Here is a 27061-nt window from a genome sequence, read left to right as displayed (position 1 = left end):
ATTGTTGTTTGCCCTGAGGTGCTATTTTGTCTCTTTTTGGGGGAAAATCTTGAGAGCTTGGAATTTTCTGACCTACTCCAATATCTTCCCAGAATCTTCCACCATAAGTGTTTAATAAGTGACTGTTGTTGTCTATATATATAATAACAGTCATGACAATGCAAATCCTTTACACTTAGAAATTTGATTACATTAATATCAAATAAATGTCATATTAAATAATTATTGTGTTTGTAGCAATGGCAGACTCTAGTCCTATAGGAATTCTGCTCTATTTTCACCATTACATAGTAAGACTAGCTTCTTTTTTTTTTTAGGCAATTGGAGTTAAGTGACTTGCCCAGGGTCACACAGCTGGTAAGTGTCAAGTGTTTGGTCTGGGGTTGGATTTGAACTCAGGTCCTCCTGACTTCAGGGCCAGTGCTACACTGCACCACCTAGCTGCCCCTAGACTAGCTTCTTAAAGTGTACAAAGATATCTTTTTTTTTCCCTGACATGAAAACAGAATTTTATTTTGTTTTAGAATTGATAGGGTTTAAAAATAAATTTTATTTTCCCTCTTCTATTACCTTTATTTACAGATTTCCTGCTGAATTTCATTGTTGACATAATAGACTATTATACTACATTCAAAATTTAAAGGGGAAAATTAGATGACGTTCAAAATAATATAGTTTATGAGCTGTCTTTTTGTATTGATAATCTTCCATTATGATTGGACTGAATTTTTAAAAACAAATTCACACACTCAGTGGAGGCTATCCCCAGTCATAATAAAGAGATGAGAGAGTATATTTGACAGAATTCAAAGCCCTTTAAAGATTCATGTGTTCATTGTTTTATATCAAACCAATAGCTTTTATTGCCACAGTTAATTTATCCTCCATAAAATTCAATTTCAGTCTCTTAAAGAAAAAGACTTGTAGAACACTCAAGAAAGAGGGTTTTTGAAAGCAAGAGTTCTCTCAAAGAATGATATTTGATAATAGAAACGGGAAGGAATCCCAAACACATGAACTGAATTTTGTGCATGAGAAACTGAAGCTTCAGAAGGAAGAGGGTGCACCCATGGGGTGATTATTTTTTTTTCAATGTGTGTCTTTAAAAAATGTTTTATTAATGCTCTTTTATTTTTCTATCACATTTCTTTCAAAATATGCCAATTAAATTCCCCATTCCAGTGGGCTTTCTCTTATAAGAAAAAATAAAATAACAGTTAAGCAAAAACAGCTGATCCATTATTTGTATCTTTTAGCATGTACACACATAACGCCCCCACACTTAACCAATTCTACAACAAAAGAAGGGAACTATTTAAGTCACCCAGGTTTATGTATTTGGGTTCTCAAGAATTAAATTAAGGATATAGAGTAGTTATAATATTTAATCCAGAGTGAATATATGGTCTGAAGCAATTCTGTTAAACTCAGATAGAAACAATCCCAGCAGGCTGTATATTGACTTAGAAAACCACAAATTAACATTACATTTGTTGTATTGTATTTTTATTTATCTGGTTCAGGTTCACTCATGGGTACTCAGGTGCCCTGGTGTATGTCAGTCACCTGTAGTCTGAGGGATATATTAAATATAGTTTTAAGCAAAAATATTTTATCAGCATAATATTTTGGCAGTTTGTTCTTTTAAATATCATGGTAAATTATGTATTTCATAATATGGATAAAGGAGATAAAATTTAAATGGTTATTTTATATTAGTAATTTATCTTTTTTATTATACAAAGTCAAAATATAATTAACATGTGGACATTCATGTTTTCTTTTAAAGGATGTAAGACTAGTTAATGCTATTCAAGTTCTGTTCTATAGAAAAACCTAATGGGTCTAAGTAATTTGCCTACATATTTCCATTTATTTATTCCTCTTCTAGTTTCTCTCATAATTTTTAATTATCACCAATTATAATTAATACCATCAAAATAATTAATCTATGAAATAGCTTTCAATTCATTAACATCTTTACCCTCCAGAATTCAATAAGCCTATAAATCTATGTCATATGTACAATCTTTGGACTATTTTGTGAATGTCAGTAAATTCTGGTCAAGAGAATATGAGAGTTTGATAATGCTTTCCACTTCCCCATTAGGAATGAGCTGAAAAAGTTATTGTTTTACCCTCAGTATTTTAATTGAATCTTTCATTAAATGATAGACAACTAATGCATTTCATAAAAAAATGTATAGATATGTTGCACTTACTGAAAGCATGAGACAATTTTAGAAGTTTCGCCCCATACTCTTCTTTCTTCTTTTCTTTTTAAGAAAAGACAATAACATCATAATAATATATTTATTCCTTTAAGATTTGCAAAGCTCTTTACATATGTTACCTCATTTGATCCTCACAAAAACTCTGTAAAGTAGGTGCTTGAGATAAGTTAGGGTCACATAGCTAATAATTGTCTGAGGCAGGATATGAAATCAGGTCTTCCTAACTCTATCCACTATACCACCTAGCTGCCTTAAAATAAAGTGGGCACAGCACTTGAAAGAATTTTCCAAATGACTAATAACAGAAATAAAAATCAAAACAATCCTGAAGTTTTATTTCACATCTTGCAAAATGACAAAGATGGCAAAAGATGAGACAATGTTGTTGAGCAGTTGTGTAAGAATTGGCTCACGAGTGCATTGTAGTTAGACTTGTGTGCTGATGCACAACTATTTTGGAAAGCAATTTAGAATTATGCAAATAAAATGATTAAATGTCCACACTCTTTGATCCAGAAATTCCATTACCAGGCTTATTCCCCAAGGAGGCCATTTATAAGAAAATCCTCATATACACCAAAATACGTATAGCAGCACTTTTTATGATGATAAAGAGCTGGAAACAAAGTAAATGACCATTAATTGAGAAATGGCCAAATAAATTATGGTACATAAGTGTAATGAAATATTGTTGTGCAGCAAGAAAGGACAAATGTGATCAACACAGAGAAGCATCAAAAGATGTACATGAACTGATGCAGAATAAAGTAAGCAGAACCAAGAAAACAGTATATACTATGACTACAACAATGTAAATGAAAATAAAACACACAATGTTTAAAGTGAATATTGCAAAATTACTAAAAACAAGCATGGCTTGAAAGAAGAGAGATGAAAAGAATCTCTTACTCCTCCACTCCTTTGCAGAGGTGGTAGGTCCACAGATGCTACACATTGCACGTAGTTTCATACTTTTTCAACATATTATTCACAAGATTATTTTTGTTTCTTCTGTGTCATACATCGCCTTCTAAATATTATTTGCTATCTGGAATGGTTGTCTGGGAGGAACAGAGAGAGGGGAACTGAGGGAAACTGATCACATAAAAAATAAAATTGATCAATTAAAGCTTTTTTTTTTTACAAAAAATCAAGATGGGCACAAAAGAAGGTAGATTTAAAAATTGATAGAAAACTGGGTTTTCTAATTTAAACTGGAAATACAAGTTTAGAAATATATGCTGTGACAATTGAGTTCACATTTTGCCTTCCATCTGGCCACTCTGCTTCAAATGACTTCTACAATGTTCTCCACAGAAATTGTTTCCACCCCAAAATCTTCACTAGCTAATGGCCTCAAAATATTCTAAGCCTTGCTGTACCCAGAGAAGCATATATCCATCTCATTGCTATTTTTTTTCCACTTCAGAAGGAAGATAAACTTCCTGAGGCTTCAGGAGAAAAAAAAATAATACAGAGAGGAGGACTGTCCGTCTTTTGAACTCATGACAAATTTGTTTCTTTAATTTTTGCTTTTAAAATACATAAAATACATTTGCAACACATTTACTAATTTTTTAAAAGTCACCTTCCAATGGATAAAATTAAGTTTATTGCATTTCTCATTTCCCACCAAAGTTTGTTTCATGTATTTTTTATTTCTCAGTGTTTAACACTTCACTGGATAAAGACTTTTGAGAGATGATTTTAGTTGACAGTGTTTTCCTACCTCTATAGAACTTTTTGAAAAGTAAGTCCTATCTAAGACATCCATTAGTGGTATGTTGCTGTGCAAGCATTAAAACATGTTAGTTTTTTAAGACCATCAATGTCAAATTATTTGTTAGCACAGAGGCAAAATATTTGGTGTGTTTAGATGTATTTCTGTGGCTTAGTGGATAGAACATTGAATGTGGAGTCAAGATCTGAGTTCAAATACAACCTCAGACACTTACTAGTTCTGTGACATTCAGCAAATTACTTAACCTCTGTGTACCTCAGTTTCCTCATCTGCAAAATGCAGATAATAATAGCACCTACCTCCCCAAGTCTGTTGTGAGGATAAAATGATATTTGTAAAACATGTTTCAAACATTAGAACAGTCCCAATGCTAGTTACGGTTCCTGTTGTTATACACTCATACATCTTTATACACATAGACTAAACAAATGCATATATGTATTTTTATTTACTATTTTTTTTCTCTTTTATAGATAATGTATAGACGCTTCTACATCAGTCCTTGGTCTTGGCTGTATTCAAAGAAGCTTATTTCAAATTTGTGTCTCAAGGTCTGTGGACTTCCAGTTTTAACTGTTTTGTGACTCTATATTCCTTTCTTACATGCCTTGAAATGGTCACATGAACTCCTGAGGAGTGGTATTTGCACCATATCAACTTCTATTCACTATGGCACTTTAGGAGATAGTATTCAAAAGCATTTTTAAAATATTTTTTTTAATTTAAAAAATGAATCTTATTGTGAAGGTTCGAAGAAGCTTTCGAACATTGATTCTTCTCTTAGCCACCTTCTGCTTGGTAAGCATTGTCATTTCTGCTTATTTTCTCTACACGGGCTACAAACAAGGGGTGACACTTATTGAAACAACCACAGGGGCAGAATGTGCTGACCTCAAACTTCTACCCTACCGGTCAATGGAGTTGAAGACAGTCAAACCTATTGATACATCGAAGACAGACCCGACAGTTCTCCTGTTTGTGGAGAGCCAATACTCTCAGCTTGGCCAAGATATCATAGCCATCTTGGAGTCCAGTCGATTTCAGTATCACATGGTCATTGCTCCAGGCAAGGGAGACATCCCTCCTCTTACTGACAATGGCAAAGGGAAATATATATTGGTTATCTATGAAAATGTTTTGAAATATGTTACCATGGACTCATGGAATCGAGAGCTTTTGGAAAAATACTGTGTGGAGTACAGTGTTAGTATAATTGGTTTTCATAAAGCCAATGAGAATAGCTTACCAAGTACAAAATTAAAAGGTTTTCCCCTGAACCTTTATAATAACATAGCCCTAAAAGATTGCTTTGTAAACCCTCAGTCTCCTTTGTTGCATATTACCAAAGCACCAAGGGTTGAGAAAGGCCCACTGCCTGGTGAAGACTGGACTATTTTCCAATTTAATCATTCAACCTATCAACCTGTTCTCTTAACGGAGTTACAGACTTCAAAACCCGTTGAAGTTCCTTTGTCTAGTACCAATCTGTATGCTACAGTGATTCAGGATTTGGGGCTTCACGATGGGATTCAGCGTGTCCTTTTTGGAAACAACTTGAACTTTTGGCTGCACAAGCTCATTTTCGTAGACGCCATCTCTTTCCTGTCAGGAAAGAAGCTCACATTGTCATTGGACAGATACATCCTTGTCGACATTGATGACATCTTTGTTGGCAAGGAAGGAACAAGAATGAATGTCAAGGATGTAAAGGTAAGGAAAAGTCATAGACAGAGCTTTTTGTTTGTCTCATCAGTTTAAAAATGTTCATGAGAGATAATTTAGAGTCAGCTGCTACTAGAAGATATTAAAAAAAACAACTCATGAAACAATTAGATTGGCAGGATATTAATGTGTTTGTTTTTGATCTTGTACTAGACATACCTTCCCCTCACAGATGCTTTCCTGTATGTATTCTTGTAGAGAGGCAAATATACCAAAAACTCACAGAGATCCATAAACCTTCTGTCCTTCCTCTTTATCCAGGGAACACTGTTAGGACCTTCAATACCTTGTCTTATTTTCATAACCACATCATACAGTTTGGAATGGTATACTGGATGCATCCAAAGGGTTTTCTTAATCAGCTATCCTAATTTTTATTTTTTTTTCTGAACCCAGCTGGGGTTGACAGGACAACAAGGCAGTAAACCCCCAAAATGTGTAAGAATTTCAGATGCACAGAATATCTTGATTCATTTACTCATTGAACAAAAGATTATCAAGGACCTCCTGTATGTAGTGAATTATCTTAAGCACTGAGAGAGGCATAAGATGTGAACTTTATCCTCGAATATTTTTCAAAACCAAGATAAATGATGACATGCCAATGAGTAAGTACATTGTATATAATAATATCATAATTTCATAAAAGAGGTACCAGAAAAGTGCTCTTAGATCAGAGGAGAGGAGAGGGATCACTACTGGCTCACTAATTAAAAGGGAAAATATACTTTTGTTATCTATGGAAGTGTTCAGAAGTATGTTACCATGAACTCATGGAATCAAGAGGTTTTTAGAAGAGAGCCATGTGAAAGATAGTTTTAGCATAATCAGTTCAATAAAGCCAATGAAAATGGCTTACCAAGTACAAAACTAAAAGACTTTTCCTTGAACCATTAGAACAATATAACTTGAAGATACTCTTTGTAAACCCTTGGGCTCCATTGCTGCATATTGTCAAAGTACCCTTATCCAACTTGGAAATTAATAAAAGTAGTGATTGAAGATTGTTCTTTAAGAATTCAAAGTCAGAATTTTGAGGAGAGACCACTTAAGGCATAGGGAACGATGGATACAAAGGAAAAGAGGCAAGAAAGTATGCGGCAGGTCCAGGAGACAGAAAATAGACCCATTTCAGTGGAACAGAGTCAAACTGTGAAAGAACAATAGAGCTATATTAAGATACACATATGGTGTGCTTATAGATTTGGATATTGTTCTTAACAAGAGGGTTTGCCAGCGTAGCTAGAATTGGAAATTGCATTCTAGCCTTAAGAAAGGCAACAACTTATAGTTGGTATCACAATTTATTTTTTGTTAAAGTCAATGTTCTTTGAGAGGGTGGAAGTCAGGAAGAGGGTACGTGTTTATCACACATGATCAATGTGTGTGAATTTCTCATAGCCCACTTCATAGTCCAAGCTCTTCATGTGCATATTATCTTCCTACATAAACCTAAGATTTTTTCTTTAGGGTAGGGGGCCCTCATATATGTCACTGTATCTCTAAGCACACCTTTACATGACACTACATAATAGGCTCTGACCAGAGTTGCATACTGTGGGACCTCCTTTGCTTTGGTCACTATAATTCTATTAATGTGACCTAAGACCCCATTAGATTTTCTAGCCACCCCTGCATCCTGGTTGTCTCGTATCAACTCAGTAGTCATTTTTCATGTGAAGAATGTCTCCCTTATTTTTTACTCAAATTTTTGATTTTTTCAACCCAAATTCAAAAGTTTGCATTTATCCCTATTGAGTCATATGAAAGAGGTTCAAGAACATATTAAAACTTAGAAATCGGTTTGCAGAGTAAAGAATTGATGGAATGTGAGTTATTTGCTTCAAAGAAAGATTTCAAAACATCTTAAAAAGTCCCTAAAAAGACTCTATAACCTTGCTTGAAACTCATTGTAACAATTCAAAACATTCTTTCAAATCTCTAAATTAAATATTTCTATGGGCATTCTAAATGTTTCCCTCCTTATCTTTTCTAAGTGGAACAGAAAATAGCTACCTACCATTACTCCCCTCTGCCTTTTTTTTTTTTTAATGAGATGGAGAGAGAGACTTGTCATTTTATCATTGTAAGAAACTACCGATGAGGAAACTTGATCCTCCATTGCAAGTCAACAACTATTCTACAACTTATATTCTGAGAGAATTTCCTGGAATATTGAAGGTTGGGTGACTTGCCCATGGTAACACAGACAGTATGTGTCAGAGATGGCACAGGAACCTAAGTTTATGACTGGGTGGCCAGACTTACTGTTCATTATGCCTCTTCCCACCATATGAGTGGTGCACCCTTTAATATGATATCTTATTTACCAATGAACATTTAAACTGTATGACATGATTCAGCTTATAATAACAAAATTCCCTGGAGCAAGAACATTGCATTTGATGAAAAAAAAAATAATTGAAAGTGCGGTGTTTGCAAGTTACTGGGTTAGGCATTAGGGGTAATAAATAAGATATAGGCATTATCATAAAGAGGTCTATAATCTGGTTGCTTTAGAACATTCAGCACTTTTGATGTTCTGTGATAGCCTCCAAGACACTAATGTTGATCGTACCTCCTTAATACCCTCCCATCCTCTGTGATTCTTGTTCAAGTTGTCCCATAAAACCTCTGTAAAGGATCTACGGAATAATTTAGAGGCTTTTCTCTGGTTCATTTGGTGATTCAGGGGTACCAGCACACTTCTTTCATCCTTGCCACTTACTTCTCAATGTTCTTTTATGGTCATTGACATTAGCAATTATGTATCATATAACTTCTTTTGTCCAAGTTGTCCTTAGTAAAATCTTTACAGCCTGCTAACACTCACTGCTCATCTTTCTGTTGCCTTTTGCATGATTTGCAATTTTAATTCTTCCAGGTTGATGATATGCCATCATTCACAGCCACATTGCATTACCAGTAAAATATTGTGTCAAAGAGATAGGTTTTGATGACAGTAAGGCACCTCAGATCACTACCTGACTACACAATTTTACATATACAATCTAATCCCATCTCCTTGTTGCAATGAATTTTGGACCATATTCATTGCCCTTCAGTAGCATCTAAGTAATATATAAATTTTAGCATATACACAATTCTCCTGGCATGAGAAAAATAATACCCTTTTTCCTTGAGTTAATTTCTTAAGCTGTACCTGATTCTCTCTATATAAAGCAGACATACATAGAAACAGGGTTGAAACATCAAACTCATCATCTTTTCGCAAATAGGCCAGATGAAAGCCTATTTTATATTTAAATATTTATTTCTTTTTCTAGACTTATTCGTAGGGACATAGGTTTGGAACTGAGAAGGACCTTAGAAGTCACCTAATCTAACCCCCTCATTTGACAGCAAAGGAGATACAAGGAAGTTATGGGATTTGTTCAAATTATTGATTGGCAGAGCCTGGATTTAAATGTAAATCCCTGACTCTGAACTTAGTGTTCTTTCCCTTGCACCACACTAATGATTTGATTCTTTCTTCTCTCCCAAACCACAATCCAATCAAAAAGTCAGCTTTTTTTACAATATTTCTTGCATCCGTTCCCTTTTTTAACATACTAACTGCCACCATCCAAGTCTTCTCTTACCTTTAATATTTAAAAGGCTATCCAGTTGTTCTTCCTTGTTCTTTTCTATCTTCTTAAATCTCAAGGGTTGGTGGCATAACTATATTATCTTTTAACAAACTATAAAATAAATTGATTAGTAATTGATGCTGGATAAATATGAACCTCTATAAGCCTTGGTTTCCTCAACTCTAGAATGAAGGAACTAAACTAGATGGCCTCAGGTTTCATCCAGCTTCTAGATTTATGATCCTGTCTTATGATCAGAGGAGTTTATGTCCAGCTGGAATAATGCCATGTAATAATTTATCTATGCCCAAAAATCACTTTTGTAAATCAAGTTGAATTTGCCTATAAAAGTAAATGCCATATATAATATTTTGGGCATTTTCCTAAATGTTTCCTATTTTCTTTGACATAGAATCTGAAGGTAAGAGTGTTATAAATAGATTTAACTCTAAAAGATCCACAGATAATCCTCAGTACACAGAATGGCACAGTAACTGTATGAGAGATAGACAAGGATGTAAGGGAATGGTAGTGGCAAACTTTTAAACTTCATTGGAAATTTAAGTTTGGTATTCAGGATATTGTCCTCCATTTGCTTCTAGCAAATGGCAAAATAAATAAATAATTTTTTAAAAATGCCCATTTTGAAGCATGGTAGTGAAAGTCGTTGCATATCAAGCGGGTCCTTCCTTCATTTAAAAAAATGGCCAAAGTTATTTAAAGTATCATTCTTAAAAGAGGAAGAACATGATTGGCCAATGATTACTAGAGAAAGCTTGTAAATACTCAAATACTCAGTTAACCTGAGTTAACTGAGATATACCTTAGTCACCTCGATAGGAAGAGCATTCACAATTTCAAATGGTGAAATGTGAATTAGTGCTATCAATGTTTTAAGGGGTGGTGGGGAGGAGTGTTGTTCTAATAATGTACTAAACAATATTTCCTACAGTTTTAGACCAATTTAGTCAATAGCGTCATAGCACAATGAATAATAGGAACCAGAATTGGAAGGAAACTTGAAAGTAATCTTATCTAGTCCTCTCATTTATAGATCAAAGGTTCCCAAACTTATTTGGCCTACCACTCTCTTTAAAGAAAAAAAAAAATTACTCGGTGCTCTCCTGGAAATCTACTTTAACCTTTTCATGTTTTTTTTTTTAACTTTGTGCCATTTCAAATATATATACATATATATATATATTTCAAATGACACATCTTAAATTTAATAATTTATTATAAATTTGCAGGGATTTTTCTGCATTGAAATTTTGATGATGCAATAGTGTGATATGTTACCCTATTGTAAACAGTCATTACACACACATATTCCTGCCTCATGCTGAACTTCCTGACAAAGTGTGACATGCTTACCTGCCAATGCTTGTTTTTTAAGACCTGTTGGCAGACTTGACCACTGATTAATTATAACTTGCATTTTCTGTGTTTATTTGGAAAATAATGTAATCACTATGACTTTAACTTATTACACAACAGATGAAACATGTATGAATGGTTTTTAAAATTTTTCTTATCTACCCTTCCTTCATTATGCTTCCACCACCCCCTTATTTTTATTCAACATCCCCCAATTGCACCTGAGGCTACTACTGGCCCCCAGATAGTTCCAGCACTTCCCAGGGGGTGGCTTTGGGAACCTGTGTTTTATAGAAAAAGAAGGTGAAATTACTCAAGGTCAGAGAGAAGGAGCAAAGCTGGAATTTGAACCTCAATACTCTAAGTATGAATCCAGTGCTCTCTGTCTCCCTCTCTCTTTATAATACCACACTGCCCCCTGAAAACTATTTATGTATACTCTTGATTTGTAAATGCAATATTGTTGTTGCCCAGTTGTTTCAATCATGTCTGACTCTTAGTGACTCCATTTGGGGTTTTCTTGGCAAAGATACTGGAGTGGTTTGTCATTTCCTTCTGCAGTTCATTTACAGCTCAGGAAAGTGAGGCAAACAGAGTTAAGTGACTTGCCCGAGGTCACATAGCTAATAATTGTCTGGGCTGGATTTGAACTCACAGAAGAGTCTTCCTGACTTTAGGCTAAGCATTCTATGCCCTGCACCACCTAGCAGCTCCATAAATATAGTAGAACTCTGTTATGTTCACTTGCGCAGTGTGAAGGGAAAATAAGTCATACCATAGGTCTTCTGTTATAATTAAAGAGATTTACTGCCTTTGCTTTTCCTAAAGGTCTGACCATGCTATGCCTCTACTCAAGAAATTCCAATGACTCCCTGTGACCTCTAATACTAAATAAGAACTCTTCTGTTTGACATTTAAAGCCATTTATAATCTGACCCCAATTTGCCTTAATTTATTTAGCATTATGGGGTGTCACTCCTGTTCACTATACTCCAAGCAACTGACCTTTTTGTTCTCCATACTTCTACTGCTATGACTACTGGTACTAGAGCCAGTACTCCAGTACTACTGTTACTACCACTTGTGAGAAATAACTCATTTGGCCTTAGGAGGGATGAAGTTAAAAGCCCAGTTTATTACACAGTTGCAACTGCGCTGTCCTATGGACTAGAACACATTATAGCAAAGCAGGAGTTCACTATTTATCTCTAATCCTGGCCACAAAGTCCCTCCTCTGTTTCCTTATTGGCTGAGTACTCCAGAGTGCACAACTTTCTTGTAAGCCTATTACACATCTACTCCTTGACATGTTACTCCTCCTTCTTCATACATCCCACATTCAAAAAATGATGTCTTAGCCCCTCCTGGAGATGGAGAAGCTAATATTTATAAGCTTATTAAGCATTCACACTCTAAGCAAAGCTTAACCTTTGTCCTACTTACTAACTTCTATCAGCAAAACAAGATAAGACCAGCTTTATCCTATTTTACCTAGTTACCTTTAGCAGTTGTTTCAATTTTATGGAATCTTTTATTCTGATTAACTAACTTCTATCAGCAAAACAAGATAAGACCTGCAATATCCTGTTTTACTTAGTTACTTCTCTAGCTGTTTGCTCTAAATTTATGGGAACATACATTTTCATTATATCTCTCACACTACCTCTACTACTACTACTACTACTACTACTACTACTACTACTACTACTATACTAGTAATACTACTACCACCACCACCAGTACCACCATCTCCACTACTACTACTACTACTATTGCTACTACTACTACTACAACTAGCTAGCATTTAAGTAGTACTTTAATGTTTCCAAAGCTCTTTATATATGTTATCTTGTTTGGTCCTCAAAATAATCCTGGGAGGTCTATAATCTGTATTTTACAGATGAAGAAACTGAGGCCTATAGCGATTAAGTGATTTGCCCAGGGTCACACAAAAATAAATACCTGAAGCAGGATTAGAACTAACTCCAAGTCCAACACTATGCACTATACTACACTGCAATTTCTACCTCCCTGTCTTTGTTTAAAATACACTTTCTCCTCATCTCTATTTGTCAGGATCCCTCATTTCCTTCAAGCTTCACCATTTGGCCTCTCCCTAACCCCCTACCTGCTAGTACCTTCTTCCAAAATCACCTTGCATCAATTTTTTAAATATATTGATATATGCATTTGTTGTCTTCCTAAGCTAGACTGAAATCTTTTTGAGGACAGAGGTTATTTTTACTTTTGTCTCTATATTTCAGAACCTAAAATGGTGCCTGTTCCATATCAGATGTTAAATAATTGATTATTGATTGATATGACTTTGTGGAAATTATTTAACATCTCTTTGCTTCCATTTCTCTATTTTTAAAAAATTGAATAGATATTCCTCAAGATTATTTTCAGTCCTGCAATCTATATAAGATTGTATATATCACCATGAAATCAGGGGAAATATTTGCCAATCACCCTCCATAAATACTATTATAACAAATTATCTAAATCAAGACTTTATAATTAGTCCTTAATACTAAGAACGGACTATATTCTTGAGCATATTGTACTTTACAGAAAACAGAATCCCAAACTCATATTGTCTTGATTTTTAATTACAAGGAACTACTATTCTTTGGAATAGGCATCACCTTCAGATTATTTCAGGCCAATGTTGATCATAAGATCAGATGAAGTTTTACATGAGTACTTTAAACCTGAATGAACTTTATCATCCACTTGCTTACCACTTTTTTTTTTCAGAGAAGCCAAAGTTAGTTTTTATAAAGTAACAGTCAACAGTTCCTTAGCCATAAATTGTACTCCTAACCACAGTTAGATGTCCTAAAGTGCATGTCATTGGTTCTAAAAGAAGAAAGTAAGGTTTGATAATTGCAATCCCATTACCATTCTTTAAAAAGTGACTGAAAACTCTTACCTTAATGACAAAAATATCTTCATCTACTCAAATAGCCAGATCGATCTATGTTCACCTTCTTTGCTTCCTCTTGACATCATAAGAAAACCACTGGAACATTTAGACTTTCCATTGCTTTCCCCTTGCTCTTACCATGTGACTAACCCATCTTCTCCGTGTATCTTTTTTTTAAAAAAAATACCTTTTCTTCCCCCTTGACTTGATAGTTCTGAAATTGGGCTATAATGATCGTTGGAGTTTTTATTTTGAGATCTCTTTCCTGAGGTGATCGGTGGATTCATTCAATGCCAATTTTTCCTTCTGGTCCTAGGACATCAGGGCAGATATCCTGGACATTTTTTTGCAAGATGCAGTCCAGTTCCTCCTTTTGATTATAAATTTCAGGTAGTCCAGTGATTCTAATATTGTCTCTCCTGGATCTATTTTCCAGGTCAGTTTTTTTCCCATGAGATATTTTACATTTACTTCTATTTTTTCCATTTTTTTGAATTTGTTTGATTGATTCTTGATGTCTCATAGCATCATTAGCTTCCACTTGTCCAATTTTAACTTTTAAGGAATTATTTTCCTCAATTAGCTTTTGTACTTTCTTTTCCATTTGACCAATTGTACTCTTTAAGGAGTTATTTTCTTTATTGGATTTTTGTATCTCCTTTTCCATTTGGCCAATTACACTTTTTGATCAGTTTTCTTTTTCCAAGCTGCTGGCTCTTTTTTTATAATTCTCTTGTATCATTCTCATTTCATTTTTCAATTTTTCTTCTACATCTCTTATATGATTGTAAGCCCCTTTTTGAGCTCTTCCATGAGTTCTTTCTGGGCTTAAGACCACTTCCTGTTTCTCTTTGGGGCTTTACCCATCAGCATTTTAACATTGTTATCCTCTTCTAAGTTTGTTTCTTGATCTTCCCTGTCACCACTATAACTTCCTATAGTCAGAGTATTTCTGCAGTTGTAATTGTTTGCTCTTCTTTTCTGGCCTTTTTCCTTTCTTTTAAATTCTGAGCTATGCACCCAGGGTAGAAGAGACATTGTCTCAGGCTTCTTGTGTCAGGGACTGCAGGCAGTAACTCTTTACCTTATGCTACACTGATGTTGCCCTGAGCCCAGTGAGGGACTTTCATGTCTAATACTGAGCTAAGGAGGTGGTGTGGGGGAGGCAGCTGACCATGCTGGAGGCCATAAGGGTCTGGCAGCTTACCTGGTGCTGAGCTGGGGTCCTAGTGGTGGTGTCTGGCATGTGCCGAAGCTAGTGGGGTGTTGCTGCATTTCCTCCGGACTACACTGAATCACTTGATGGTCTGGCTGCTGTTGACTGCCTATTTGCCCAGAACTATGCTGAAGCGCTTGGCGGTTCTTAGACCTGGTATCTTCCCACTCCCCTGGCCTCCCTGAGGCATGTGGGTGGTCCTGGTGTTGGCCTTTACTGCTCCTCCACACTGGGGCTCAGGATCTATGGCTGGTTTGCTGAAGTGGACTTGATGTCGGCTTACTGGGATGCTCTTTGTCCTGGTCTGAATTCCCCTTTTACCCAAGTGAGATAGACCTTTCTTGGTGATCTTTCAAGTTTCTTGAGCTAAAAGATTATTTCGCTCCATCTTTTTGCTGGTTCTTCTGTTCCAGGATTTGTTTCAAGGCACTATTTTATGGTTGTTTGGAGATGAAAATGGGAGAGTTATGTCGCTTTACCGCTTACTTTGCCATCTTGGCTCCTTGAAGTACTGCCCCATCTTCTTTTTGGCTCATGGTATTCCTTAGTAACATTGATGATATCACTTCTCCTTCACAATTCTTTGTCTCTAATGTATTGGAGAATGCTCATATCCACCATGCACCACTCTGTTGACTTTTGAGCTGTCCTCAATTTTAATTGTTCAGAGAGTGTTGTCTTCCATGACTAACAGCCATACAACATGTAAAAAGGATAAATTTATTCATGTTGCATAAAACCCTTTAAACATAGTTCCCTGCTCTGTGTAACCTATTGGTTAATGTTTTATATTTTAGGATTCCACAATGCCACAAGTTCCTTTTGGGATGTCTATAGCAGGTGCTACATAATCTAACTGTGATAGGTGTTAAATGACACTATCTTAAATTACTCTGAAAACTGAGGTGATGTGTAGGGAGTAAGTGTCAAGAGAAGAGGGGATCTAAATCTTCTCTGTTAATTATTTTGGCTAGAAATCATGTTCTGCTCAGCCTATTCCATCAACTGACTTTTATTCTACTTAAAGTGTTTTATTTCTTGATGACAGTGCTCTTCATGAAAATAAGGATTTGGGAAATGGTGTCAAAAGTGTTCATAATTTATATTTAGCATTAAGAGCTATTCTTTATGTGACCATCCATAGTTTTCTGTAAAATAAATGTTAAACAAGAAATTTTCAGGTTAAAATTAGCTTCCAGATAAGGTTTCATTTCCCTTAGCATTTTCAAGCATTTGCTTTGCGAATCAGCCTTTATTTAGAGAGTGGACATTTCCAGAATGCATTAGTATTTCAAATAGGCTAGCTAGTAATGAATAGAACATCCAAATTAGAGTACTGGTTAGTCTACCATAGTCTACCATAGAATAATTACTGAGAGTTACAGCAGTATTTCAATATACCTGGGGAAAAATGTAATTAAGCATTCATGAGTAAGTTAAATTAAAGTAGTTACCTCAGTAAGAAACAGGAACATATGAGAAGTGGTCTTGATAACAGCATGCAACAAGGCAACAGTGAAATATAACAATTGCTTCAGATGGGTGATAGCTACAGCAACACTAAATCACAATGCAGTCCCTTTATTCAATTTACCTGAAATCCCAATGCTCACAAAGCGTCACTTGTATTTAGCTGGGTGTATTAAAAGTCTAAATGAAATTACAAAACCATCTTCTTATTGTTCAATGGATCTCTGCTGTTTTTCTTTGAGAATATTGGAGCTATGGACTGGCTAATTAAGTCATTGGCTTGCTTTATTGTAAGCCTTGTTCAGATAAGAAGTTACAGGTTTTTGTGATTTTGTTAGGATAATCTTCAAAAGATACAGAAAAGCCTTCATGTGTAACTAGAGAAAATTAAATGACTGCCACAGTGGTATAATATTGGTGGAAAAAAATCAGGCCTCATCAAAAGTCAATGAAATCATCACAGAAGATGGCAACTTGGTTGTACATTCTAGAGAAAGACAGTTGGGAACTTTCACTTTAAAAAGTCTATTTGTGGGTATATGTATTTCAATCCAATTTGATTTAGAAGTTGCATATTTTTAAAATAGTTTTTTTTTTGTTTTTAATCCCCTGGATTTCTTTTCTTCCTCTTTCCAGAATACCATGCCTTATAACAAAAAAATTTTTTGAAGAGGAAGAAAAAGAAAAAAACCCAGCAAAATTGATCAACATACCAAAATAATCTGATGTACTATGCAATGTTTCACATTTGTACATCCCAAAGATACACAGGCATGCACACACAGACATCTCTTCAAAGGAATAGGGGTAGATGTCCTTCTTATCTCTTCTTTGTGACCAATCTTGTTCTTTATATTTTCATCACATTCAGTTTCAATTGTTCTGTGGTTATTCTTTCCATTTCTATTATTGCAATCATTGAGCAAACTGTCTTCTTGGCTTTGCTTACTTCAATATTCATCAGTATATTTAAGGCATTCTAAGCTTCTCTGTATTCATCTCACTCATAATTTCTTTCTTTCTTTCTTTTTTTTTTTTTTTTAGGCAATTGGGGTTAAGTGACTTGGCCAGGGTCACACAACTAGTAAGTGTCAAGTGTCTGATCTGAGACTGGATTTGAACTCAGGTCCTCCTGACTTCAGGGCCGATGCTCTATCCACTGCACCACCTCACTGCCCCCACACTCATAATTTCTTATAGCAATATTATATACTATTACATTCATGTAGAACAGTTACTTAGCCGTCCTTCAATCTTTAGGCATCTCCAAGGTTTACTACCACAAAAAGAGTTGCCATATGTTTTATGTGACACTTTTCTATTTGGCAATAATATCGTTGGGATATATACCTGTTAGTTTAATTTCTGGGTCAAAGGGCATGGACTTTAGAGTTGCTTTATTTGTGTAACCAAATTCAACAACTAAGTGATTTAGGTGTTTACTGTGTGCCTGGGATTAGGCAAGACTTTAAATATACAACTTTTTTTTTTCTTTTTCCTCTGTACAGAGTATTCCATCAAAATAAAGGCAGGTACATGGCTTAGTGGATTGAGTAATGGACTTGCCATTCCAAAAAAGACTTGCATTCAAATCTAGCTTCAGACAATTGTTAGTAGTAAGACTCTTAGCATGTTACTCATTTTACCTCTGTCTGCTTTCTCATCTCTAACGTGGTCATTGTAATAGCATATACTTTCCTGGATTGTTGTAAGGATAAATTGAGATATTTGTAAAGCTGTTAGCAAAGCTTAAAGTGCTACATAAATGCTAAACTATTATTATTATCACTTAGAATTTTAGACTCAGCTCCTTATCTTCTATAAATTGAATACAAAGAGTTATAGTATTGTACCTAGGGAATAGTGAAGTTAAGCATCTATGGACCATATTTTATTGTTGTTGTTATTATTAATTATAGTTGTCTTAGTGAGAAATGCCTTCCCCACAACTGATTTCCTGAATCTCAACTACCTTTTATCAGAAATGCCATCTCATTAAAAATGTAAGCATGGTATGAAAAGGTATGCTCAAGATATTTGGCATTGGTCTGGCCCTTATATCTGTTCTATTCTGGGCCCTTATTACATAAAGTTTTTATAGGAGTTTGGAGGACATTTTGAAAATAATTATGGGGTTGGAAAAAAAAGGACCACTGATGAAAAACATCTAGTGATTTATAATAATAAATGAGAAGGGGGAGGGCTGAACTGATGTTGTTTTCAAGGATATGAAGTAGTTATCTATTTCCATTTGCTTAGACAAAAAAAACTAAGGTTTTAAATTATTAACAAAGAAGGAGACATATGAAATATATTGAAGAGTTTCATTTTATTTTTATTTTTGGCTAGGCAACAGGTTAAATGACTTGCCCAGGGTCACACAGCTAGCAAGTGTTATGTGTCTAAGGCTGGATTTGAATTCAGGTTTTCCTGACTCCAGGGCCAATTCTCTATCCACTGTGCCACCTAGCTGCCCTGAAGAGTTTCATTTTTGTGAAGGACACAAGATGGCCATATCTTTCCAATTATCATTATTCTTTTCTCTTATTTACTTAAATTTAGCCTTTAGCAGAATGTAAGCTCCAGAATGAGAGTATTCTTTCAATATTATCTTAGCATCAGCAGTGTCTAAAACAGATCTTTGCATATAGTAGGTACTTGATAAATTTGTTTTTATTGCTGTTTTTGATGAATGGTGTTCTGGAGCATTGTTTTGGACATATTTAAGCATAAATAAATGAATGGACCTCTATTACCATGGCCAAAAGAATATCTATCTTGTGATGGAGAAGAAGGAATCATAGAAATTACTGGTGTAAATCCTATAGTTTTTCTCAGAAATTTGACATACTTTTTCTTTTTGCTCTCGGAAGTGCAGAGCTAGAATTATGACTGATGAATCTAATTTGAGAAAAGTCTGTTGCTTTAAAAAAAAAGTAAGTTAGAAAATAATTTTTGAACAGTTTATTTTTTAATCCTTTGAATAATCTAAAGTTACTATTTCACAAAAAAATTGTTAAGGCACAAATCCATGACGTGAAATAGGTTCTTTGAGCTTCAGAATTTAAGATGGCTAAAATGGCAAATAATGAAAAAGTTTAGCTTGGTTTTAGTTGTTTGTTCCCTACTTTGTAGAATGGCATTCATTAGATCCATGCCATCACATCCTTGAATTGTTGCTGATTATAGCCCATCGATTCCTTTTTATCTTGTATAGTTTGTGCCCTTTCATTTTGCTTGTGTTCATCCTCCAACCTGGTAGAAATACCTCCCTGGGAGTGTTAGTATATCGATATGCCATTCCAGCTATTAATCTGTAGTTCCTTATTTTTACCATATGATTGCCTTTCCTTCTTTTGAGGGCACATATGTCCTTGTTGAAGCCTTTTAGACCATTCCTCACCATAAGTCATTGTTGGCAATGTATGTTAGTCTACCCCTTATGTTACAACATTCTTATTTTGTAGGGGTCATTGTTCTATGATTCATGGCCATATGTTGCCAGTGGGAAAATATGTGTTAAAAATATGGACTTTAGCCCAAATCTCAGGTTCTTAAAAACATTCCAATATTTAAAACAGAACTCTATCCTACTGATTCTTATGAAGGTGCAATAGCTACATTTGATAAAGCTTTTTATTATACATATAGGATTGACTTTCTTATCATAAAATGCAAATTTTCTGTGTCTGCAGTGCACCAGTTTGTAGCACAAACTTTTAAAAGATTCACAAACTTATACCTAAGTTTCAAAATATAAAAATAAAAATATTGGTGGATATTATGGTCAAATATTAAAGCTAATGGTTAAGACTTGTACAGTGATTTCTGTTTAATAAATTTAAAGAGACTAATAGGACCAGACACAATTTCTAAAAGAAATTAAAGACCCCCCAAAAATTGTCACAATAGTACAGGACACTGACAATTATGAAGCATTGTCTTTGAGAAAGACAAGTGACTATTCTAGGGGAAAATTTCTATGGCTAAAAGCAAAATCTACACTGACTATGCTCTGTGTGTGTGTGTGTTTTCTTTTGTAAATATTTATTTATTTTTTAAAATTAATTAATTTTAGTTTTCAACATTCACTTCCATAAGATTTTGTTTTAAATTTTCTCCTCCTTCCTCTCCTCCCCCCTCCCCAAGATGTTATGCAATCTTATATAGGCTCTACTTATACATTCATATTAAACATATTTTCACATTAGTCATGTTGTAAAGAATTAGAACCAATGGGAGGAACCACAAGAAAGAAGAAACAAAACAAAACAACAAGAAAAAGAACAAGTAGCATGCTTCCATCTGCATTCAGACTCCAAAGTTCTTTCTCCAGATGTGGATAGCATTTTCCATCATGAGTCTTTTGGAGTTGTCTTAGATCCTTGCATTGCTGAGAAGAGCTAAGTCTATCAAGGTTAGTCACTGCACAATGTGGCTATAACCGTGTGCCGTGTTCTCCTGGTTCTGCTCACTTCACTCAGTGTCAGTTTATATAAGTCTTTCCAAGTTTATCTGAAGTCCACCTGCTCCTCGTTTCTTATAGCACAATAGTATTCCATTACATTCATACACCACAATTTGTTCAGTCATTCCCCAATTGAGGGGCATCCCCTCAATTTCCAATTCTTTGCCACCACAAAAAGAGCTGCTATAAATATTTTTGTACATGTGGGTCCTTTTCCCCTTTGTATGATCTCTTTTGGATACAGACCTAAAAGTAGTATTGCTGGGTCAAAGTGTATGCACAATTTTATAGACCTTTGGGCAGAGGTCCAAATTGCTCTCCAGAATGGTTGGATCAGTTCACAACTCTACCAACAATGCATTAGTGTTTTCTAATTTTCTCACACCTTCTCCAATATTTATCATTTTCCTCTTTTGTCTTGTTAGTCAATCTGATAGGTGTGATATGGTATAGATAGCTTCAATTTCTTCATCTGAAAACTGCCTTGTTCATATCATCTGACCATTTATCAATTTGGGAATGACTTGTATTCTTATAAATTTGACTCAGTTCTCTACTGCATTGGCTTTGTTTGTGCAAAAACTTTTCAATTTAATATAATCAAAATCATCCATTTTGCATTTCATAATGTTCTCTCTTGTTTGGTCATAAATTCTTCTGTTATTCATAAATCTGACAGGCAAACTATTTCTTGCTCTCCTAGTTTGCTTATAACATCACCCTTTATATCTAAATTGGGTACCCATTTTGACTTTATCTTAGTATATGGTGTAAGATGTTGGTTTATGCCTAGATTCTGCCATACTGTTTTCTAGTTTTCCTAGCAATTTTTGTTTAATAATGAGTTCTTATCCCAGAAGCTGGAATCCTAAGGTTTATCCATCAGTATAGTCATTGGCTACTGTGTCTTGTATACCTAACCTATTCCACTGATCCACAACTCTATTTCTTAGCCAGTACCAAGTAACTTTGATGATTATTGCTTTATAATTCAATTTAAGATTTGGTATGGCCAGGCCACTTTTCTTTGCATTTCTTCTCATTAATTTCCTTGATATTCTGGACCTTTTGTTCTTCCAGATGAATTATATTATTATTTTTTCTAGCTATATAAAATAAATTTTGGTAGTTTGATTGGTATGGCACTGAATAAGTAAATTAGTTTAGGTAGAATTATCATTTTTATTATATTAGCTCAGCCTACCCATGAGCAATTGATGTTTTTCCAGTTATTTAGATCTGACTTTATTTATGTGGAAAGTGTTTTGTAATTGTCTTTATATAGTTCCTCAGTTTGTTTTAGCAGGTAGACTCCCAAATATTTTATATTGTCTACAGTTAATTTAAATTGAATTTCTCTTTCTATCTCTTGCTGTTGGGATTTGTTAGTAATAAATAGTTGAGCTTTGAAGAAAGCCCAAAGCATGCTTTTCTAAGCATCATTCCTTTTAATTTGAGGCCAAATATAGTTCAAGTGAAATATAATCTGTATGTTTATGACTTGTTTGCACATTACTCTTCAAAATGACATTTTTAAAAGCTATTTGATGTCCAAGAAGCTTTATGAGTTTTTCTCATAAATCTGATAAATCAATTTTCCTTTACAACAGGACTTTACATTTCACAAAGGACCAAAGGAATGGGAATAACAAATAAACAGACTTGTATTTTCTCAGTAATTCTGACCCAATAGAACTTTTTACGTAGAGTGAAATATATTTTACCCTCCTTTCTTAAAAATCTGACTTATTAGATTAATTTATCACAGCAAGACTCCCAAGATGAATTACTTAAAAATTAATATAGGTAAAGTAAGGGAGTGAGATCTCTAGATGAATGTCAAGAGCAAGGCATTATTTTCCTTATCCATATACACTCTCACTTGTAGTCCCTCCCCTTCTTCCTTTTGTATCTAATTAGGTACACAAGCATATAAACAATGTGTTCTCCTTTTGAATTGAAAGCAGAAAATTCCACAGGCACTTCTATGTCTGCACATTTTTCTTAAACTTATGCCCATTACTCTAAAGAGAAATGAAAAAAAATTCCAACTCTTAGACTTTTTATAGACATATCTTTTGCAGATTACAATTGAGTAGCAAATCTCATTTCATCCTCAAGTCCCCATGTAACAGTCACTTAAAAAAAAAGTTACCTTACAGGAAAAAGCATATCATACTCACATTGTGTAATATACTGTTGGTTTTAATTCATCAAAGCTTTTTATATTTCCTCTAGGTAACCCTTTCTCATTTCAAAGCTGCATAGATGTTCCCTCTTTCCTCCCTCACCATAATGAGAGGGGAAACCCAACCCAGGTTCATAGAGCGTGTTGGCTTATTTAGAATATTTTTGATAGCAAAGATGTAGATTGCTATTGTTGCATATCAGCCCAAGTGAAGTATTTGACAGGGAAGTGAGCCAGATCCTGAATATTTGTTTCCTAATATTCCATGAAGTTCCCATAAATTATGAGTTTCAAGTCTTAAAACCATACCTTGGCATATTTTGATTGAAAATGAAGTCTAAGTATGTATAGCTATCTTCATTTGTATTTTTTATGTCACTAATGCTGAGTCAGTTTATCTGATCCCAATCAGAGGTTTGATGGTACTTAAGGAAGATTAAATTGGCTTTCTCCCAAAATAAAGAAGTATTCATTTCTTTTCTACTCAAAAAAGTCATCTGAGATCCCACTGCCTCCATTCCTTTTCTTGCAAGTGTTCTATAATGAATGTTTATGAAATTGGACTTGTAAGATTGAGAAATAGCAGGCCATGGCCCCCTTTAAATTGTGAAAGTCTATGGATTAGGGGCTGCTAGATGGCACGGTGAATAGAGTACCAGCCCTGCAGTCAGGGTTTCAAATCTGGCCTCAGACATGTAAAACTTACTAGCTGTGTGACTCTGGGCAAGTCACTTAACCCCAATTGTCTCACACACACACCCACAAACACACACACACACACACACAGAAGTCTATGGATAAGAGAGGATTCTGGGAAGATGGCAGAGTAGGTCAGAAAATTCCAAGCTCTCCAGATTTTCTCCACAAACAAGAAAAAATAGTGCCTCAGGGTGAATGTAGAGTGACAAAAATAAACAAGAGTTGGGGCATAACAGTGGTCTTCCTGGGACAACTGGAGAAGATCTGAAGAAATATTCCAGGATGGAGGTTTGGCCAAGTGAAGTGTAAACACCTCCAGGTTAGCTCCAGTGAAACAGCAAGCATTGAGCCCTGGGGGCAGCTGGGTTATCAGGTAGCTTTGAAGTCAGCCACAGGAATTTTCACCTCCAGAACAGTATGGGGAGTCAGGTGTCTGAGTGGGGGAGGATTGAGGGAACCTCTACTGACAAGCGTTGCCAAGCTCAGCTGTGCTCCTGAGCCATGGTCCTCTGTGAGAAGGAACCAGCACAGGCCTGGTGAGTGCAGTAGCAGTGCGGCATGGATGCTGCTGGCTGTGGGGACTTATAAGAGAGATGAGTTCTTGGTCTTGGTTTCATGACAGAGGAGATAACTGAAGTTCATAGCCACTGGAAGGTTCTTAGGGAGCATGAGCATTTCTAGCATAGTGTGCTGGGGGATAGGCATGGGGGACTAACTGTGGCTTGGAGGGGGAAAGGAGTGTAGAGGTTAGGCCCAGGATAAAGCTCAAAAAATAACAGTAAGAAGGACCAGAGGCACCATCCCCCCATACGCCAGGATTAAAGGTGATTATAATAATAAGCTGCTAAAAATTTAAAAAAATGAATAGGCAAAGGAGAAAGACTACAACCATAAACAGTTACTATGGGAATAGAAAAGACATGGGTTAATCTTCAGAAAAGGATACTGAAGTAAAAAAGCCTCTCCTACCACAAAGACTAACATCAAATGGTCACCTGCCCAAAAACAATGCACAGAAGAACTCAGAGAAGACTTCAAAAATGAAATAAGAGAGATTGAGGAGGAAAAAAAATTAAAATGAGAACAATTCAAGAAAAACAAGAAGATTGTGAAAGAAAGTCAACCAACTGGAAAAGGTGATCCAGAATCTTAAGGAAGAAAATGACTCTCTGAAAATTAGAATTGGACAAGGGGAAACCAAAGAGGTTATATATAAGAGATCAAGAACTAATAAAACAAAATATAAAGAATAAAAAAAACAGAAGAGAATGTGAAACATCTTATAAGAAATAAAACTGATCTGGAGAACAGATCAAGAAGAGAAAAGTGAGAATAATCAGACTACCTGAAAGCTATGATAAAAAAAAAAAGAATCTTGAGACAATAATACAAGAAATAATTAAAGAAAATTGTCCTAAAGTGTTAGAACAAGAGAAGAAAGTAGAAATAGAAAAAATCCACTGATCACCACCTGAAAGAGATACTTGGTGAAAAACCCAAAGGAATATCATAGCCAAATTCTGAAATCCCCAGCTCAAGGAGAAAATATTATGAGCAAAAAGAAAAAAATTCAGATATGGCAGTGCCACAATTAGAATTACACAAGACATAGCAATGATGATGCTAAAAGATTGCAGGTCTTGGAATACTTGAAGAGCAAAAGAACTGGGGTTATATCTGAAAATATCATAGCCAGAGAAGTTAAGTATAATCCTGAATGAAAAGAAAAATGGACATTCAATGAATTGACAGAATTTCTAAATTTTATTGCAAAAGAACAGAACTTAATAGAAAATTTGATATACAAGGTCCAAGAGAAACATAAGCTAAACATCAAATACTACTTATGAGCAACTCAATAAGAACATACTGCTTACTTTTTATACATGAAAGTGTAAATCATATGTGTAAGACTGCCATTAGTAATTGGATAGTTTGAAAGAAAGAATGGGATAGAGCTGAGTATTATGTGATTCTAAAAAGCAAAATGATGTAGGAAAAGGCAAAAAGATTAATTGTCTCATATAAGTGAGGTTCAAGAGGAAGAAATGATACAGAGGATTTAGATGGGGTAGGCAGCTAGTAGTTCTGGAACCCCACTCTCATTGGGAATGGGTTAAAGAGGAAATATATATGTATATATATATCTTCTAAATGCAGAAAGAAGTAAGAGAGCAAGGGGATAAAGAGGGGGAAAGAGCATAAGAGAGGAATAGGGAATAGGATAAGGGGGGTAGAGAAGTGTGTGTAGATTAACGGAATGGGATAAAGAGGGAAAAACATATATATTTAGAAGAGTATAAAAATCTTCTAAATTAAGAAACAAATAAGAAGGTAAGTGGATAAGGTGGAGGGAGAGGATAAGGGAGGGATTCTTGGAGGGTGAGTAGGTTAAGAAATAGGAGGGCAAGATAGCAGATAGAAGTAAAATGAAGTGAGGAGCGATAGGAATAGGGTGAGAAGGATAGTAAGGAAAATAAGGAGGTAGATTCAGTAGTATCAGACCTTAAACCATATTATAAGGTAAGACCAGTGTTGAAGTGTAAAAAAGATAATTTTAATTATTTGAAATTAAATTTTTCCTATATAAATAAAAATATTCTTAGCCAAGAATAGAGGGAATGCAGAAAAATTGGGGAAAAATTTCTCATGGACAGTCTCCTAGATAGAATGTGATTGGGTCAGAATATTGTTGTGGTATAAGAAATGATGAGCTGTTAGATTTAGAAAAATATGGAAAGACCTGTATTTATAAAAGAAGATACTATCCACCTATAGAGAAACAGATGACAAGTGGAAATAAGCATAATATAGTCTTATGTAAATAAGTTTGAGTGTATAATGTATATGTACTTGTGTGTGTGTGTGTATGTGCACACACACATCCAAGCTTAATTGTAGCCTTGTTGGAAGAGGGAGGGGAAAAATAAAGGAAAAAGTGCACAGTGGAAGAGAAAAGAAAACATACAAGGAAGTAAAGAAAACATGGACAGCTTTGAAAAAAAAAGAAAAAAGAAAGGAAAAATAAAAAAGAAAGTCTATGGATGATGTTAACTTCACTCTGTCCTAGTTATTTACTTATTCTAAGTTGCCTAGACATATATTCACTGTTAAATCTTCACAACCTTTATCTTAGCAATTTAATTTGGCATGAAAACAATCCTATCAATGCTGTCTCTCAGGTTTTAAGTTTCCAGAGGATCAGGGCTCTCTCCATGTTATTCTCTGTGTACAGAATCCAGTCGGTGTCCAGTGATCAGTCCATAGTCTAAATACTCATACATGCTGATTAGTACTTAGAAAAAGCTCCTTAATAGTGACAAGTGGTTATCAGAATGATGACCAAAGTATGACCCCTTCCTGAGCCCTATCACACCTTCCATATCTGATTGAAACCCTCCTCTCAATCTTGCCATCTCAATTTTTA

At 35.0% G+C, this 27061-nt stretch overlaps 1 protein-coding gene across 1 annotated transcript in view; it reads left to right on the top strand.

Moving 5' to 3' along the window:
• Positions 1–331: 331 nt before the first annotated feature.
• Positions 332–27061, top strand: part of LOC114024535 (bifunctional heparan sulfate N-deacetylase/N-sulfotransferase 4) — a 342555-nt gene continuing 315825 nt past the window's right edge. The window contains exons 1-2 of the mRNA XM_027837569.1: positions 332–357; positions 4449–5685. Coding sequence (XP_027693370.1) covers positions 4705–5685 — 981 coding nt within the window. The 5' untranslated portion in view covers positions 332–357; positions 4449–4704. The remainder of the gene's footprint in view (positions 358–4448; positions 5686–27061) is intronic.

The sequence above is a fragment of the Vombatus ursinus genome, unplaced genomic scaffold (genome assembly GCF_900497805.2).
Source record: "Vombatus ursinus unplaced genomic scaffold, bare-nosed wombat genome assembly UNPS02014821.1, whole genome shotgun sequence".
Classification (NCBI taxonomy): Eukaryota; Metazoa; Chordata; class Mammalia; order Diprotodontia; family Vombatidae; genus Vombatus; species Vombatus ursinus.
Note: the sequence above shows the minus strand (reverse complement) of the source record. Positions and strands in the feature narration are given on the sequence as shown.